The 20,105-nt window shown below is 46.1% G+C and overlaps 1 protein-coding gene across 2 annotated transcripts in view; it reads left to right on the top strand.

The window, feature by feature from the left end:
• The first annotated feature begins 2,653 nt into the window (after nt 1-2,653).
• jmjd1cb (jumonji domain containing 1Cb) overlaps nt 2,654-20,105 on the top strand; it is a 108,089-nt gene continuing 90,637 nt past the window's right edge. For both annotated transcript variants that reach the window (XM_078413248.1, XM_078413246.1), the window contains exon 1: nt 2,654-3,453. In XM_078413248.1, coding sequence (XP_078269374.1) covers nt 3,295-3,453 — 159 coding nt within the window. In that variant the 5' untranslated portion in view covers nt 2,654-3,294. The remainder of the gene's footprint in view (nt 3,454-20,105) is intronic.

Raw genomic sequence — 20,105 nt, 5'->3', positions numbered from 1 at the left:
CTCTGCAATAATTACCTCTACTACAATTTTTATATCTCTTCCTGTCACCTGAAGAGACCACAGCAGCGACACAGAAAAAGGAGATGAAATATCAAAGCTCCAAGAAGTTCTCTGCTCCACTTTGTAAACGGCTTTCCCCAAAGAGTCAATCCAGGACAATGAAATATCACTCTCTTTCTCCAATATAGATAATCTAAATAATCTATCCTAACTCTCAAACCTATTATGGCTGAGAGACCATACATAACATAGCTCTGAAGGATAACCAGCGCAATTACACCTAGATATTAATCTTGAATTTATAAATATACACACACACACACGGAAAACCCAATAATAAATCAGAAAGATCATTCAACTAATGACAACAGCGAAAGCAAGAGTTGTAATGCAACAAAAAGTATTTAGCAACCAGAATAATTTGGGGCCCGCAGAAAAAAATGCAGCTACTATTTTTGGAAACATTGGTATTGTTTTGTAGAGAATTTCCCTTTTTTGTAGATAGATTAAATATCTGATGGTTGAACAATGATCCTTTTTTAATGCTTGATTAAATGCCATTTGGATTTCTACATGGATTACAATGCCTCAATGTTGTACAGAAAATTAATATGCAACTATGGGGACCACTACATACTGAATTATATTTGACCAGATTTAACTCTATTATGTACGAGTCACAAATACTGGTTAATATAATTTGTTGAAACTATCAATGTTAAAGCAGACTTTTGGCAGTGTAGGTGGGTGGGACCATTGATCATTGGAGGTCGCAGACATAATTTAATTAGCAAAATTAAAAAAAACAAATGATGTATAAAACAACTTTGTTTTACTTGGTCATTCATTTATATATGGATTTTTCCCCCTGAAATAATGATTGAACGAGATTCAATTTAACTTTTCAAAACAGGGAAATGAAAACGAAAAATAATTGTCTATAAACAAAATTTTACAAAAAATATAGCATAATGTGAACTTCCAGAACATGCCAAAATCAATGAGACTGATACCTTTGGGCCTGGTGATGATGATGAAATCCAGTTTAATGACATTGGGGATGATGATGAAGACAGATATGAAAATAGAGCAAGAATAAAGGATAATTTAATTGGCGAATGATGTAGCACTGTAGGAGACCATTTGATACAACATACTTGTGCTGGATCTTTGTACAGGAACTCAAATAATTAAATTTTCCTATTCATTCCTGAGGCTGGAATCTGGAACTCTTTATAACAATTAAATAATTTTAAAAGATTGTGAGAATATCAATACCAATTCTCTCAAAGGGAAGAAGGTGGTGGGGACCAGAGTTGGGGCAGGATCTATTTCACTTTAATCATTTGATGTAGGTTATTCCTTGTAGTTCATGTGAATTCCTGCAGTGGGTTCACCAAAGATTATTCACCAAAGTCATCAAAGATTATTGAGCATAGAAATTATTTACAATTCCACCAGGTAAGGTATAAATGTACATTTATAACTTTCCTGAAAAATCTATCCTTTGAATCATCTTGGATAAACAAGATAAAATTTCGTACAATGTTGGTATATAATTATCTTTAATTTTGAGATATTTGATTTAAATAAGTATTCTGGAAGATTTACGCCTCAAGGCAGAACATAATCAAGGAAACACATTCAGTACAAACCACGGGCAACCCTCTGGTAAACGAACTTCCTTTGTAAAATTAAGGTTTTATCATCGTGTATAAAATTGGTTTGTGTTGGTTTCCTCAAAAAAATCTGGTTCCACGACGTTTTCAATTGAATTGGAGTATAAATCATTTAATATAAATATTATTTATTCGATGTTGAGACCATTAAAAAAATTGTAATTACATTTACAAAGATTCAAAACTACTAAATTTGCTTACCTGCCAATAACTAAATCCATACGGGTCTTCAAATGCGATTCTGCCACAGTTTACTCCCGTTCACTTTGTTATAATCTTTGTCTCAGCTGTGCTGTTTAATTGGCGCTGGAATTCAATTGGGACAGGCTCGTTTACTTCCCCGCCTCCTCCCTTGACGTTGCAGTCTGGGAGTCGTGTTTGAGATAGCAATACAAAGGAAAAAATGCCTTTTCTGTGTGTGTAGAGAATAAAACAGCCTTACAGCAGTGTTAACGTCAAAAATCGTATTCAATGGAGCAAATGTTCAAGACAATGCAGTAAAATACTGGGATTGAGAATCACTGTTGATGATAATGACCTCAGATTTAGGGAAATTCCTTTTTACAACATACATACATACACACACACATACACACAAGGTTGATGCTGCGTTGTAATTTAACTCCATCAGATCTTATGTCACCAAATGGCATTAAGCTCAATTCGACAGCGACAGCTGTACACATGCCCGCGGAGATGTCAGTAGAGAAGCTACATTTATATATTTAAAAATCTAGACCTCATATGAAGGAATAAAGGCTGCAGTATTGGAGGAAACACACATATTGCCAAGTCCACGTCCGTGATACCAACAAATCTGCTTAATGTTCTCCATATGTTCTGAGTGAATTATGGCTTAAATTATTTTCAAAACATAACTGTCATGGGGGGTGGAGTGGGGGAGGGGAGAGGCTGTGACCTCCGCAGAGCTGTCAAAGTGTATTGGTGGGGGTGGAGAGCGGTGCCAAGCGCCAGAGTGCTGCGGTTGCGGCTGCTGGTTGGAGGAGAACTATTTGCTGTCTGGTTTTTGTGGTGGGGGAAGCGCGTGGTCGCCCGGGCTGGCGGACGGAGACAACAGCGGTTTTTTTTCCATTCCCTTCCTCTTCTATTTTTTTTCCTCTCTCTAACCCCTGCAGCGGAGGGATACGCAGCCGGCTCGAGCTGGATGTCGGTTGCGGCGAACTCGGGGCCTCGAGCGGCGAGCGGGAGCAGGAGCAGCAGCGGCGTTGAGGGCGACGACAACGACAACGACAACGACAACGGGACGGCCGAGACGGCCCCCTGAGTGGCGCCTCCTCCCCTCCACTTCACCGAGCTCCTTTCGGACTAATTTTTAATCTCCCTCCCCCCCTCAACACATACTCTCCCATTGTGCTTTTTTTTTCTTCTCTCTCCTCGTTCTTGACCAATCTCAGCAAGAGCGTCCGTTTGTTTTTTGGGGAGAGAGTCAGAGACAGAGACAGAGGAGAGAGAGAGAGAGAGAGAGAGAGAGAGAGAGAGAGAGAGAGAAAGAGAGAGAGAGAGAGAGAGAAAGAAAAAAAAATGTCAGTTGGGTGAAGTGTATTTTCTTCGCGTTTCGCGAGCTTGAAGCAGGGGAAGGGGAGACGAGGAGGACATGGCGGCGGGACCGCGGATGGAACTGGTCGGCAAGAGGTTCGTCTGCGTGGGTGACAACGGCTGGGAGTTGGACGTGTCGAGAATCCATGAATGGGAATGGCGAGCCGGGGTGATCAGGGCCGTCTCTTACAGTGAGCCCTCCAACAGTGAACTGTCGGTAAGTAGGGGAGTGAGTGGAGTCTGCGGACCCTGGCTCTGGCTCTGTAGCCGCCCAGGGGACTCCCTCTCGACGGCTAGTTTGATGACAGTGTTGTGCTGTTTGGTGTCAGTTTTCCTACTTTTGACCCCCTGCTGCTGACTTGCTCTCGATTACTCAGTGGAGTGAAATTGTTTCTTTTGATTTTTGTTCGTCGCATGCACACGTGCCCTGTGCAAGAAACTGCTTGCGTGGTTGTTTTAAATGCCGGAGTCCTGGTATGTTGTTGTCCTCATGGGAACGAATACCGGCGGGCTGTAAGGACATTACACCGGAGAGTGGCACGGTTGAGATGTTTTGTAATGTTCTCCTTGTTTTGCTTTCGCGAGAATAGTGTAGTTTGAGAATAACGGGCTTTGCATTTGTCCTGGAAATTCAAATTTCTTGGACTGATTATTGCCACTAATTTAAAGTATATTTGATACTCCTTTCCTAAAATTAATTGTCATTTCGAAGGAAACTCAGATGTGTAACTCATTCCATCTCAAGTTAAGTGGTTAAAATCATTTTTGTTCTGATTCTCAACAAAAAAAATTGCAAAATGGGGAGATAATCGAGATCGTAAACATTAAATCTAGCAACGCAGTGTACCAGATGTATTGGTGGATTCAAATTATATATTTTTATGATTTCTAGTAAAATAGAAATGTACGCTTTGTCATTGTCGTAATTGTACTTCATAATTTTGGACGTTGTTTCGCAGTTCGCGATGAGAATTTCAAGTAATTTTGTTATTTATAAAAGAAGATTAGGAGTACTAAAGCACCAGGTAGTCCATATATATGTTTCCACGAATACATGAGCATTAATTCCCATGTCACAGAGCTTGATCACTAGTTATTTTGTCGCCCCGTGCTTCTAAAACGAGACCTTACTCGCCGGTCAATGTGATAAGCTGTCATGCAACAGCTACCTCACGTTAGAAGAAGCCAAGCACAGGTATACCACAATTTTAAGATCAGGATCTTTTTGAATAATCACAGTAACATCAGACCTGAACATTGCTCTATAGTTCAGCAACTCCACTGTTTTAACATTGACATTGATTCAGGGGGACATGGTTGGCACCAGATGGCCATTTTAAAGCATAAGGCAATGAATGCACCCTTTCTGCAGAGGCAACAGGAGGAAGTACATCGTCCTCAGAATGAGTATTACCATCAAGAATTAACTGATCCAGGTTCTCAGTGACTTGCCTTGCAAAATTAGTGAATACCTTATGATCCTTTGGCCCACTGTACCATGGCAATAACTTTGATCATCAGCGTGTACAGTCCAAATCTGGAACCTTTGGATGAAAATAAGGAAAGACCTTGGAAAAAATCCAGGTCTGCTAATGAAAGAGAGACAAGCTGATTTTCCTAAATGGTCTCAATGTTGTGGTGGGATGGGACACAACATCTTCCAGTCTGAAGAAGGGTCTTGACCCGAAACGTCACCTATTCAGGTTCTCCAGGGATGCTGCCTGATGCGCAGAGTTACTCCAGCACTTTGTGTCTCTTTTTTTTTTGTAAAACGGCATCTGCAGTTCCTTATTTATACAACTCCAAAGCAAGCTGTGATTAACGAGGAAGGAGTGAGGAAGGCTTACTGCAATTGAATCTTTTTCCTTACAAAATGTGCAGAACAGTCTCATTATAACAGATACTCTAATTCTTGTGAGATGAAAACAACACAGCATCACAAAACACATACTCCAAGCACTAGCACCTACTAGATTATATCATCGTCAAAGATCAGCCTAAATGTTCACATCACCCCACCAAGCCAGGCTGATAATTGCCTAATCCACACCATTATATCCAATAACCCAACCCCAAAACATCAGCTTCAACAGAATTGTTGTCTCAAGAGATTAATGTCAAACCTCTTGAACCCCATAAAGCTCAGACAAAACACCATCAACAGCCCGTCAACTCCCAGTCTACGGAAGCTGCAGGGTGTTCAATGTATGGGCTGTCGTGAATTCATACACAGTTAGCATCTGTGTGGAGACATGGCTTCTCCAACAAGAAGAACCAGGGTTGGTTTGATGAGAATTAACTTGAGATCGAAGAGCTAATTAACCAGATGCAAGACACTATTGTATTGGAAGCATCAGGAATAAAAACAGATTTGCAGGGAGGGTCCTGAAAGTAAAGATCTAACAGAAAACCCAGGACCTAATCAACAGGTGAATAGAGTGCAGAGGAGGCTTGTCAACTGGCTGATGTGCCATGGCATGCGTGGGTACTTCAGCAATGTTAAACCATCTGCAGCCCAACAACAAAGATTCCCACCACATGAAGAGCCATGAATGGCTGAACCTATCGGGGATGGGGAGATTATCAATGTCTGCCTGAAGAAACACTTTGAAGGTGCCTATTGTAAACAATTCGTTAAAAGCAAACATTGTTAGGATTTTAAGTTGGTATTATGCAAAGTACTGTAATTTATTTCCAATGGCAGATGATAGCAATTTTTCTATGTTTGTCCTCTTCAGTCATTTCAGAATAAGAACGTTACCGGATGCTTCAGTGTGATACTGAGGATCGCAAAATTGGAGGAGCTAATCAATTGTGACATGATAAGAGATGTTGCCTGCCTTCAAATGCATGATAAAAATCCTTTGACACTGTCACAACACCTCAGAAGTATTTTGCAATTTGCTTTGGAAGAAGTGAAATGGATAAATACAATTCTGTTTTTATCTCTCCTTTCTCAGTGTTGAATTGAAAAATCATAATGTATGTTGAACTTTTGCAGGACTTTGCGAAGGCCATGCTTTGGGCATTGTGTACAGTTCTGATGCCTGTTCTGGGAAAATAAGGTTTTTAAGGACAATGCAAGTGCTACAGTATTACAACTTTTATGAAAACTAATCAGGTTTGAGTCTTGTAGAAAAGAGCAGACTTTGATGTGAGTCATTAAAAAAGAATATGTTTATTGGCAAGAAATATTGAGAATACTTTCATTTCTTAGGGGGATCAAAAACTAGGGGTTACAATTATAAAGATGTTAGTATTAAATCCATTGAGATATACAGAAATCTCTTTTTACTTGGAAGAACAAGTGCAAGAGTGTTCAATTCATTAGCTTCAGTCAAACGCACTTGTAATAGTTTTGGTACTTTAAGATGAAATTGATTATATATGTCAGTGCAAATTGAATGCCTGTAATAATCTGTATGGCTGTAGTAGGAAAGATGGATGAGAGATGATTTCACTGAAGATAATCAAGCTAAAGGAGAGGTTGGACAAATTTGAATTGTTTTCCCGGGAACTTTGTTGAGTGAGGGGTAGACCTCCTGGAAACATATGAGAGGCATAGAAAGGGTAGACAGTCAGAATCTTTCCCAGAGTGGAAATGTCCAGGACTGGGGCCATAGCTTAAATGGGCCTGTTTATTTTTGTAAAAAGAGCGTTAGGTGCCTGGAACATGTTCCCAGGGATAGTGGTTAAGACAGATACAATAGTGGTATTTAAAAGGCTTTTAGATAGGAACATAGATATGCAAGGAATGGGGGATATTGATCACATGCTGGCAGAGTAGACTAGATCAATTTGGCATCATGGTCTGCACAGACCAAAGGCCTTTTCTGTGCTATACTGTTCGATGTTCACATTGCAGTGCTCAGATGGAGGTGCTGTTTAGTTTGGAGATACAGCATGGAAACAGGCCCTTTGGCCCACTGAGTCAGTTTGACCAGCGATCACCCTCTTGGGACAGTTTTCAGAAGCAAATTCCGTCTGAAGAAGGGTCCCAACCTGAAACGTCACCTATCTTTTTGCTCCAGGGATGCTGCCTGACCTGCTGAGTTCCTCCAGCACTTTGGCATCAATATGCAAACCTGCACTTCTTTGGAACGTGGGAAGAAACCGGAGCACCGGATAAAGTACTACGTCATTTAGAAATAAAATTTTCCCTGCGTTTGAAAATATTGGGAAATTTCTACTCGAGTGCCTAGACAAGCACATTATGAATGTATTTAGTATTGATAATTTGATTTTTTTTTGTTGAGAACAAAAGGTAGAATTGATGTGGTAGCTTAATTGTGATCTTGTGAATGATGCAATGATGTTCAAAGTCAATGAGGCTATCTCGGAATACAGTTCTTCGTGTTCTTTTTTAGTCCATCAAAATGTTTATGGCATTTCTCCTCACTTATTATTCCCTATTGGCAATGCAAGGTCATTTGTTATCTGGCCATTTTATTTCATTGCTGTTTGTTAGACTACTGTGCTTAAGAAAAAAAGGTACTGTAAATGCCAGTTTACAAAAAAAAAACACTGAGTGATGGCGTAACTCAGAGGGTCAGGCAGCAACCCCGGAAAACAAAGATAGGTGCCGTTTCCGGTCATAATCTTTCTTCAGACTGACAATCAGTCTGAAGAAGGGTCCTGGCCTGAAACGTTGTTTGTATTGGTGACTGCAGTTTTCTTCTTTATAATCCACTTTTACAAAAACTTCATTGGTCCAAAAGTATTTTGTGACATTTCAACGATGTGAAAGATTTTAAATATTGGTGTTTCGTTCTTTGTCAAAATGAGGAGGAATTTTATTTTCCAAGTCAATAATGGGGCATCATTCTTCATCATTACAGTAATTTTTATACTTGAAAAAATGGTCACTCGTAATATTTTATTTTAAAAGTAAAGCCCCATCCCCCAATTTTTGTCAGCCATTAGGTTGGACCAGAGGTGGAACTGGACAGCAAACTTAATCAAGTTAAGCATCAATGTACCTTAGCAAATAAAACTCATGGCCAAAACGGCAGCAAAGTATAAGAGCATTTAAGGGGAGATGACACAAAGATATAAGGGAAAAGAGGGTGACACTCAAGTTTGGATGAGAAACAATGGGAAGAGACCTGAAGAGAGCATAATTGGTGAATTTTTATTTAAGTTAGGAGGCAAGTCCAACAAATGGGTAAGAAAATGAATAACATTTAGGCCTTCTTAGCAAAGAGCTTGGACTTTAAGAACAGGAAGGTTTTGTTACAGTTGTACTGATTATTTGTGAGGCCACACTTGGAATAATGGGCACAGTTTTGGTTTCCTTGCCTAAAAGAAATATACAAGATAGGCAGCCCAAAGAAGATTTATCAGGTTAATTCCTGGGATGAAAGGGTTGTTCTTTCAAGAGAGGCTAGACAGTTTGGATTTATATTCTCTGAAGTTCAGAGGAATAAAGGATGACCTTATGGAAACACATATCCTAAGGTTTTAACAGGAACGTTGTTGAAATTTTTTCACTGGAAGAAAAGTTATGAACAAGGGAATATAGCTACAAAAATAAAAGGTTGGTCTGTAGGGACATAGGGATTGGCCAGGTAATAGAACCCTCGGATTGGGTTACGGTCACGGGGTGAGGAAGCGCGGGGTATTTAAATGCTTGGCGCCAAACGTTAGATTAGAGATTAGATTAGTGAGTGAAGTTAGTGTTTGTCCAGAAAGAAGTCTGTCGCGTTTGTTACGGGTTTTATACTAATAAAGGATTTAGATAATACCACTCGTCTGGACTCACTACATTGGTGACCTCGAACGTAGGAAGAAAGCAGCAGCATGTCGCAGGCGGGAGCGAGCGCGGGCGAAATCCATCTACCGCCGTTCTGGGCCCATCAGCCGCACCTGTGGTTTGTGCAGGCAGAATCACAGTTCCATCTCAAAAAGGTGGAGGAAGACCAGGAGAAGTACCACCACGTGGTGAGCTGTCTGCAGGCGGAGGTGGCTGCGCGGGTCAGCCGATACCTGACCAGTCCACCCCAAACGAACCAGTACGTGGGGCTCAAGAAGCTCCTGCTGCGGACCTTCGGCTGGGCCCAGAGCCAGCGGGCTCTGAAGCTCCTCCATTTGCCAGACCTGGGGCAGCGGCTGCCGTTGGAGCTGATGTCCGAGATGCTGGCTTTGGCGGGCGACCATCAGCCGTGCATGATATTCGAAGCGGCCTTCCGGGAGAAGCTACCTGGGGATGTCAGGTTGGTGTTGGCAGACGTCCCTTTTGAAGACCCGGTAGCGTTCGCCGAGAAGGCAGACATGCTCGTGAGGGAACGCAACGCCCGAGACGGCTCCGTTAACCGGGTCTCGAGGCCCAGCGGCAGTCGGGGGTGCGGCCGGGAGAGCGACGCATCGGCCGCTATTGCGCAGCCGGCCGGCCAAGAGAGGGCGGCGGCGCCTGTTCATTGGCAGCGGGCTCGACCAACAGAGCCGGATAGGCGTGGCTGGTGCTCTTTCCATCGGCGGTGGGGCAGCGAGGCCCGAAGCTGTAGATCCCCGTGTTCGTTTCCGGGAAACGCCTGGGCCGATCGACTGTAGAGGCAGTCTCGGTTGGCCGTAACCACCGCCTCTACGCTACGGATCAGAGTACCGGGATCGTTTTCCTAGTGGATACGGGAGCGGTCGTAAGTATTGTGCCCCCCTATGACTGTGAAGTTCGAGTGGGGGAAAAGGGCCCGCCCCTAATTGCAGTGAATGGTAGCACCATCCGTACATACGGTAAAAGGACCATGTCCCTGTCCTTCGAGTCCAGGACTTACCGTTGGGAATTCATCGTTGCGGATGTGGGCCAGGCCATATTGGGGGCAGATTTCCTATGGGCGTTTTCCTTGGTCGCAGACGTCCGAGGGAGGGGCCTACAACCCTCGGCTGATGTACGGCCTCGGGATACTGGGCCAGAGGCTTCTACAAGCGCCGCCCCACCCAGCCTAGTCATCCAGTCCATTACCACGGCTCCCGGTCAGTTCGATGCGGTCCTGGCTGACTTCCCGCAGCTCCTCGTCCAGCGTTTTGATTCACCTTCGGAGAAGCACGGGGTCGTCCATTTCATTCCAACCGAAGGGCCGCCGGTTTTTGCCCGGGCACGGCGCCTCCCACCCGACAAGCTGGCCAGGGCGCGAGAGGAGTTCCTAAACTTGGAGAGGTTGGGAATTATTCGGCCTTCGAGTAGTCCGTGGGCCTCCCCCTTGCACATGGTTTCCAAAGCATCTGGGGGGTGGAGACCATGTGGTGACTTCCGTCGACTCAACGCGGCAACACGGCCGGACCGCTACCCGATTCCACACATTCAGGACTTTTCAGCTAGCCTGGAGGGGGCGACAATATTTTCAAAAATTGATTTGGTGCGGGGATACCATCAGATCCCGGTCCACCCGCCGGATATTCCGAAAACAGCGACCATCACCCCGTTCGGACTGTTTGAGTGGTTGCGTATGCCTTTCGGCCTTAAAAATGCAGCTCAGGCATTCCAGCGTCTGATGGACCGGGTGGGTCGAGGGTTGCCGTTTGTCTTTATTTATCTAGACGATATTTTGATTGCCAGCCGTTCGGTCCAGGAGCACTTGGTCCACCTCCGCACGGTGTTCCAGAGGCTGCAAGACCATGGCCTGATTCTCCATCCGGACAAGTGCCAATTCGGCCTGTCCGCGGGGATTTTTTGGGTCACCGGGTTACTCCGGCCGGTGCCACTCCCTTACCAGCTAAGGTGGACGCGGTCCGCTCTTTCCCCCGCCCGACTACCATCAAGGGCTTGCAGGAATTTGTGGGCATGGTCAATTTTTATCATCGGTTCGTGCCTGCAGCAGCTCGGGTTATGCGTCCCCTTTTTCAATGTCTCGCAGGTAACCCCGCGGAGTTGGTATGGTCCGTAGCTGCGGAGACGGCTTTTGTTGCGGTCAAACAGGCCCTCGCCAATGCCACCATGCTGGTGCACCCGCGCTCCTCCGCCCCCACAGCTCTGACGGTGGACGCCTCAGACGTGGCGGTGGGTGGGGTTTTGGAGCAGCAGGTTGACGGTGAATGGCAGCCTCTTGCGTTTTTCAGCAGGCAGCTCTCGAGCGGAGCTCAAGTACAGTGCGTTCGATAGGGAGCTCCTGGCCCTTTATTTAGCAGTCCGGCACTTCCGTTACTTTTTAGAAGGCCGTTCTTTCGTGGCCTACACGGATCACAAACCTTTGACATTCGCTTTTGCTAAGGTTTCTGATCCGTGGTCGGCTCGCCAGCAGCGGCACCTAACCCTCATTTCGGAGTTTACGACCGATGTCCGTCATATTGCGGGTAGGCTGAATGCCGTTGCTGATGCCCTGTCCCGGCCGGCCATTCCCTCCGTAGCCGTGGTTGGTAAACATGTGGATTTCCAGGAGCTAGCGGAGGCTCAGCGCCTGGAAGGAACTGCCGCGGTGTACGCCTCCACAACCTCGGGACTGCGTTTAGAGCAGGTGGCGTGTGGCCCCACAGGTACCAAGTTGTGGTGCGACGTTACTCTCCCACGCCCTCGCCCGGTGGTGCCTGCCGCTCTGCGGCGTAAGGTTTTTGAGGCCATTCATGGCCTGGCACATCCGTCCATCAGGGCGACTTCAGCCATGGTGGCCGACCGGTTTGTCTGGCATGGCCTGCGAAAGCAGGTGGCAGCCTGGGCACGCGCCTGCATTCCGTGCCAGACCTCCAAAGTCCATCGTCATGTCCAGCCCCCGCACCAGACATTCGAGGTTCCCCCCGCCCGTTTTTTCCACATCCATGTGGATTTGGTGGGTCCATTGCCCTATTCTAGGGGTTACACTCATCTACTGACGGTGGTTGATCGGTTCACTCGTTGGCCGGAGGCGCTCCCGTTGTCGGACACCTCGGCGGCCTCCTGTGCACGGGCCCTGGCGTTGCATTGGGTGGCTCGTTTCGGGGTCCCGGCTATCATCACTACAGATCGGGGAGCCCAGTTCACCTCGTCTCTCTGGGCCGCGCTGGCGCAGCTTTATGGTGCTCGATTACAGCAGACCACCGCCTATCATCCCCAAGCCAACGGGATGGTTGAGCGTTTCCATCGGCAGCTGAAGGCGTCCCTCTGCTCGCCTGACTGGCTACGATTGGGCTGACCAGCTGCCTTGGGTCCTCCTCGGCATCCGTACGGCCCCGCGGGCTGAGCTGGGCACATCTTCGGCCGAGCTCGTCTACGGTTCGCCCCTGCGGGTGCCGGGCGATATTCTCCCTTCCATTCCCGCCTTGCCGCCATCCGTCACGTCAGTCTTGGGCTCCCTCCGGGAACGGGTGGGTTCTCTGGCTCCAGTCCCCACCTCTAGTCACGGAAGCACAGCAGTTCACGTTCCTTCGGAATTGCGGAGCTGTGATTTCGTGTTTCTTCGGAAAGATTGCCACCGTCCCCCTCTTCAGCCGGTTTACCAGGGCCCGTTCCAGGTGCTCAAAAGAGGGACTGTAACCTTCACCTTGCAGGTAGGAAATCGTCAGGAGCTGGTTTCAGTGTCCCGTCTCAAGCCGGCCCATTTAGACCAGGACCTCCCCGTGTCGGTGGCTCAGCCGCCGCGCCGGGGCCGGCCTGTGGCTGCTCGACTGGTCCCGTCAGCGGCGCCCAGTTTACCACCTCTTGGACCTCCGCCGCCTATGGTTGGTCCCGGGCTGCCGTTGTTCATCAAGTGCCCCACGTCACCTGCACCCTCCGCGCCAGTGGACCCCCCATCGCCTCCAGCGGCGGCGTCCCCCCCGCCTCCTGTCACGCTGGGGGTATCGGTTTCCCCCATCCGTACACGTTCTGGGCGGGAGGTTCGGCCGCCCGTGAGGTATGGTTTCGAGGGTTCTGGGGGGGGGTCATGTAGGGACATAGGGATTGGCCAGGTAATAGAACCCTCGGATTGGGTTACGGTCACGGGGTGAGGAAGCGCGGGGTATTTAAATGCTTGGCGCCAAACGTTAGATTAGAGATTAGATTAGTGAGTGAAGTTAGTGTTTGTCCAGAAAGAAGTCTGTCGCGTTTGTTACGGGTTTTATACTAATAAAGGATTTAGATAATACCACTCGTCTGGACTCACTACAGGTCATTGATGATTTTGTGTAGAAAGTTTTGAGTGTGGTGAATCTCTGGAATTTGCTGCCCCCAAGGGTGGTGGTGACTAGATCATCTGGTCTATTTAAGGTGGCGATAGATGCCTATTTGAAAGATGAAGGAATTGAGGGTAATGGGGAACTTGCAGAGGAGTTGATGCCAGCATTGATTATATTGATATAGATGGGCTGCCTTGTTGGTCTGGTGGCCTACTTCCAGTTTCTTATATTCTTAGTTAAATGCTGTCACAGACTGTTTGGATTAAATGTCTTTTTTTCTGCAGTACATCCGAAGTAAATACTTGCACAGCAAATTGAATAATGACCTTTTACCGTGTACATTATGTAAGTTGCATAAAATGTACCAGTTAATTCAAAAGGTATCATGAATGCTCACTGAAGGTGTTTTCTGATTTTATTATGATAAAATTACCGTTGTACAAATACACCTTGTTATTATTGTGCATAAAGTACAATGTATTGGAGCATCTGAAATTTAGTTATTAATGGGAGATGGTGTTGACGAGCTATTTCATCAAAGCTAAATCGAATATGATAATGGAATTTCTGTTCACATTTTTTGCAATAAATGTGAAAGACCTGAGGATGTTTCAAGGAAAAAGCTATAATCTGGAAGCAATGTTTTTGTTTTTGCAAATTCATGTATGTGTATACACCGATCAGCCAAAACATTATGTCCAGATGAGCCAAAACATTATGAACACTGCCTAATATGCTGTTGGTCCCCCATGTGCAGCCCCAAACGCAGCAGGGTGCGATGCACTGTGTATTGAGACACATTCCTCCCATAACCACCATTCAAATTTTCTGTGGCTTGTGCCACAGTATACCTTCTGTCGGTCCGGACCAGACGGGATAGCTTTCGTTGCCCTTGCGCATTGATGAGCCTTGGGCACCCAACACCCTTTCGCTGGTTTGTCTCTCCTCGGACCCCTGTCGGTAGGTACTCACCACTGCTGACCGGGAACATCCTACAAGCCTTGGCGTTTCAGAAATGCTCTTACCCAGTCGTCTGGCTATAACAATTTGGCCCTTGTCAAGGTCGCTCAGGTTTTTACTGCCGCCCATTTCTCCTGCATCCAACACATCAACTTCAAGAACTGACTGTTCACTTGCTGCCTAATATATCCCACCCCTTGACAGCTGCCATTGTAACAAGATAATCAATGTTATTCACTTCGCCTGTCAGTGGTCATAATGTTTTGGCTGATCGTGTATGTTCCAACTTTATGAAGTCTTTCAATTGTTAGTCATTCAGTACCTATGTCAGATCATTAAACTTGAGGGTAAATGTTATCTCTACTTTTTTTTCTTATTGATATATCAGTACTTATGAGATCTGGGTGTTATATTATTGACTTTTAATTGTCCTTTAGGAGGTTATAAACTGTTTTTTGGAATTGGTGTAGTCCCCATGGGAAGATGCTCCCTTGTCGAGTATCGACAATAGGTGCAGGAGTAGGCCCTTCGAGCCAGCACCGCCATTCACCGTGATCATGGATGATCATCCACAATCAGCACCCCTTTCCTGCCTTCTCCCCATATCCCTTGACTCTGCTATGATTGAAAGCTCTATCTAACTCTCTCTTGAAAGCATCCAGGGAATTGGCCTCCACTGCCTTCTGAGGCAGAGATTTCCACAGCTTCACAACTCTCTGAATGAAAACTATCCTCATCTCCGTTCTAAAGGGCCTACCCCTTATTCTTAAACTGTGGCCCCTGGTTCGGGACTCCCCCAACATCGGGAACATGTTTCCTGCCTCTAGCGTGTCCAATCCCGTAATAATCTTATGTTTCAATAAGATCCCCTCTCATCCTTCTAAATTCCAGAGTATACTAGCCCAGTCGCTCCAGTCTTTCAACATACGACAGTCCCGCCATTCCGGGAATTAACCTCGTGAACCTACGCTGCCCTCCCTCAATAGTAAGAATGTCCTTCCTCAAATTTGGAGACCAAAACTACACACAATACTCCAGGTGTGGTCTTACTAGGGCCCTATTGTCAAACTGGATAACCTCACATTTATTCACTTTAAACTGCATCTGCCATGTATCTGCCCACTCACACCACCTGTCCAAGTCGCCCTGCATCCTCACACTGCCACCCAGCTTTGTGTCATCTGCAAATTTGCTAATATTACTTTTAATCCCTTCATCAAAGTCATTAATGTATATTGTAAATAGCTGCGGTCCCAGCACCAAGCCTTGCGGTACCCCACTAGTCACTGCCTGCCGTTCTGAAAGGGACCCATTTATCCCTACTCTTTGTTTCCTGAATTTACATTTCGTGACGCTGGAGTTGATGGTATTCTTCCAGGTCAGGATGTTGAGTGACTTGAAGAAATTCGAAGAAACAAGGAACTGCAGAGGCTGGTTAATATACAAAAGGACACAAAATACCGGAGTAACTCAGCAGGTGAGGCTGCATCTCTGGAGAAAGGTCTTCAGCGAAAACGTTACCTATCCCATGAGTCTGAAGAAGCGTCTTGACTCAAAACATCGGTGATCCATGTTTTCCAGAGATGCGACCTGAGCTGCTGAGTTACTACAGCAATTTGTGCCCTTTTCGGAAATTTGAAGATGGTCCCATGCACCGAATACCATCATTCTTTTGGGGATAGAGCAAGTGGGTTTGGGAAGTGTTATTGAAATGGCCATGGTGAGTAACTAGAGTGCATTTTATAGTGTATTTTATATACATTGCAGAATGATGAAATGAATATTTATAGAGTAGTGGATTGGATGTTAATGAAGGATGTTGATTTGTCCTGAATGGTGTTGAGCATTTGTTGGAGCCACACTGATAGGGGCAACCTATTTCCATCGTGCTCCCAACTTTATTCTGCATTTGTGTATTTTTCTCTCTTTGCACTTGTGCTTGTGTATGGCTTAATTGTACTCGTGTATATAGTATCATCTGATTTAATTTGATAGCGTGCAAACAAAACCTTTCAATGTAACTCGCTACAAATGGCAATAATCAACCAGTAAAATATGCCCTTTGAATGTGAAAGGCTTTGGGGAATTGGGAACTGAATCGCTTATCATACAAATCCAACCACTGTTTGTGATCGGGACAGACAGTAAGAGAATATTTCTTCCCATTTCATACTCAATGTTGAATAAAAATGAAGAAAATTAAGGAGTGTGGAAGTCGTGTTTTTTTTAACATTTATAAAACAATAATGGAGTGGGGGAGGAGAGGATGCTGGACCAATGCAGGAGAGGTTTGGCCTAACGGGGCCGTGGGTGGGTGAGGGGGGAGAGGGAGCCACTCACCTCTGCCCCGTGAGGCCAGTGCTGTGGGCAGAGCGAGCCGTGGACCCAAAACGTCTCCTGCAGCTTGGCGGGGATGGCCATCGGCCAGTGGTGCGGGCAGAGCGAGCCGTGGACCTGAAACGTCTCTTGCGGGCACGGCAACCCTGGTTGGGTGCAAACCTCTCGTGCAGGCCCAGCAACCCTACCGATCCGTGGACCCGTTGGCGGGCGGGGAGCGTCCCCCGGGGTAGTGGGCGGGCGAGGGGGCACAGGGAAGGGTATAGGGAGCCAGTCATGTCGGTCCCGGGCATCCATCGCGTCGGGCAGAGCGAGCCATGACACAAAACGTCTCCTGCAGCGGTTGACAGTGAATGGCGACGACGGCCATCTTTTTGGACCCTCTGCCGCCGTGCTGCACCACGAGAGGAAGGTCAGGCGCAGGGCATGCCAGGACGGGTGCCGGTCCCCCCAGGGGGGGGGGGGGGGAGCACATTTATTTAAGTTTATTAGGTAAATTGTTTTTAAAAAGTAACAAAAGTCAATTTGTTCAGAGCGCGGGGAAATAGTGAGTAGGGTGGGCTTAAAATTGTAACGCTATCGTGTGCTGTTTTTTTTCCGGATGAAAACCGTACAAAGAAACACGGGACAAACAAATGGGGGAACAAACAAGGTGTGAGTTTTAGTGATATATACTAGACAAAGTTGGGCCCATTCCTCGTAGAGGGGGGGAGCAGGGAAGTGGAGAGGGTGTGACTGAGGAGGCCACTCTCCCACCCCCACTCTAACTCTCCCCCACCTCCCCTTTCCCCACGACCCCCCCTTTTCCCCACTCTCTCCTTCCCCCACCCCCCCATTCTCTCCTCCCCCACCGCCACTCTCACTCTCCCCCACCTCCACTTTCCCCCACTCCCTCTTCCCCCACCCCCCATTCTCTCCTCCCCCTTTCCCCCCACTCTCTCTTCCCCCACCACCAACCCCTGTCCCCTCCATGATATGGGGACTGCCTGTACGCCGTAAATAATCTAATTAGTGGGTTAAAATTGTGTGGTTTAATTAAAGGTGGTTTGGAGAATCCGTATAAATATTTGAACTGGATATTTCAATGAAAGTACTTGTAAGACACGGTTACGTTTACGTGTTTTTGTTTTATGATTAATAACAGTTCAAAAAGAGAGCTTGGTTCTGTACAATATTTTTCTGTCGATATGAGGGCTGAAATGTGAACTCTCAATTTCTTCTGCTTTACTGAAATAGATGGCAATAACTGAATGCATTATGCAGGCATTATAGTTGAACCTTTAATGTTGTTGAAACAACTCGGACATTTCTACATTCCCTTTCATTGTAACATAGTTGCAGTCATCCGTGAAAGCACATTGCCACAGAGAGACTGATCTATCTCTTCTTTATGCTGACTTCAAGATGACTTTGCACTGCCATCTATAAACACAGTATGGGAAGCTTCTCACTATAGGGCAAATCATTCCATATGAAAATAATTGTTCTGTTTTCAAAGACCTGAGTTTAAGTCGCACACCAGCGCAAGATTGAGACAGACCTTTCAAGTAACGACTTAATTCAAATGAACTCTTAAAATTCAGGTGTTATCCTCAGATTAAAAAGATCCCTTTACATTGTTCAAAGGACCTTCTGTTGTGATTAGCATTTAAATTGTTACTGACATCATAAATAGATTAGCATGCTTTACTATTTACCATGCTGTTTTCATAGGTGGCTGGGTTCAAAATTACTTCATTGGTTTAAAGATAGACTGAAAACAGGCTCTTGTGCAAAATGTCTACACTAGCTGGCCTTATGCTGTATATTGTGTCTAGCTGGTAAAACTGCTGCCACCTCACAGCACCAGAGACCTGGGTATGATCCTGATCTAAGTTGCTGTCTGCGTGGAGTTTGCACATTCTCCCTGTTACCACATGGGTTTCTTCTGGGTGCTCCAGTTTCATCCCACATCCGAACGACGTGTGGGTTTGTCAGTTAATTGGCCTCTATAAATTGCCCCTACATGTAGGGGGTGAATGTGAAAGTGGGATAACAGAACTAGTGTGCATGGGTGATCAATGGTTGGCATTGCCTCTTTGTTCCATGTTTCCACACTGATGGGCCTTTCAATCAATTCAATCATTCTGTATCAAAGAGGCTTCAATGGTGAACTGGTGAACATGTATCTGGGTACTCTCTGATTATCCAGAGGGCTAACAAATGTCATGCTATGGAATTAGGGGACTGCGCATCATACAAAAATGATGGCAGCAGTTCACTTGTCAAATATATCTACCTTCCATTTATTATTTATATTATTAAAACTCAGATCTAGTGTGTATATGTGTGTGTATATGTGTGTGTGTGTGTGTGTGTGTATATATATATATATTTATATGTGTGTGTGTATTTGTATGTATTTCTGAGATTGTGATGGAACTACAGCCAAAACGGTAAAGGATAGCACCACAATTTTAGCACCACCTTAATCACCATTGTCCTGGCGACTGTCAATTAAAAATGTTATTTAAATTGGTGTTATATTTTTAACGTTAGAGAGATTTTAAAGTTTAAAAATCACTTTTCAATCCGACTTCTTAAAGGTACTCAGCGTGTGACGTCACAATGGGTCACGTACGACTTTAATTGCGCTTCCCTCCTCACTCCCCCAAACAAGATGGCCGCTGGCAGGAGGGCCGCCCGGGGTAAGTGGCCCCCTCTCCCTTTTCCTCACCCCCACTTGGCCCCAGGGGAGACTCTGAGCAGTCGTCCACCCCACTGATCCTTCCCTTCCGTCTCCTCGAGCGCTCGCTTCAACCGACAGCATCGTCGAGTCCCCGCTCCCGCCCGGGCCCAGCACCCCACAACATCACCGGAATACAACCCCCAGCGGGCAGCTTCTTCTCCTCCTCCTTCGGCGGCTGCTTCCACCGACAGCTTCGTCGACGACAGCCTCGTCACCACTCCACAAAAATGGCGGCCGCTCTCCTCCACCTCCTCCCGCTCCGCCATCTTGTGCGCACCTCCCGCCACCGTGCTGCCCGCCGGGAGGTGTAGTCCCAGCTCCCGCACGGCCCCAGCTGCAGCTCACCGGCATTGAGCGCTGAACGCACAGGGCACTGGTAAGTGGCTTTCGCTGCCAATGGGTCTACGGAGGGGAATGGGCGTGGGGGCTGAGTTGGGGGAGGGGAGTGAGGGAAGGGGAGAGTGGGGAGCCCAGGTCGGTGACACCCTCTCCCCTTCCCTCTCCCCGGAATGGGCCCAACGGGTCCACTTGGTCTAGTACATATTACTAGAACTCTCATCTTGTATATAAGTGGGTTTATGGATATATTTGTAAGTGGGTTTGTGGATATATTTGTTCCTGAAATACAGCCAAATCGGTACATAATAGCGGAACAATTTTAGGCCCACCTTACTCACCATGGGCTTGCGGTTCAAATGGTTGTTATATTTTAAAAGCTTTTCATTTTTTAAACTTTCAAAATCACTTTTTAAACTGTAATAAATCCTTTTCCACTTGCCCTGCAC

Source organism: Rhinoraja longicauda, chromosome 16 (assembly GCF_053455715.1).
Source record: "Rhinoraja longicauda isolate Sanriku21f chromosome 16, sRhiLon1.1, whole genome shotgun sequence".
Lineage (NCBI taxonomy): Eukaryota > Metazoa > Chordata > Chondrichthyes > Rajiformes > Arhynchobatidae > Rhinoraja > Rhinoraja longicauda.
This window is presented reverse-complemented; position numbering and strand designations above follow the sequence as displayed.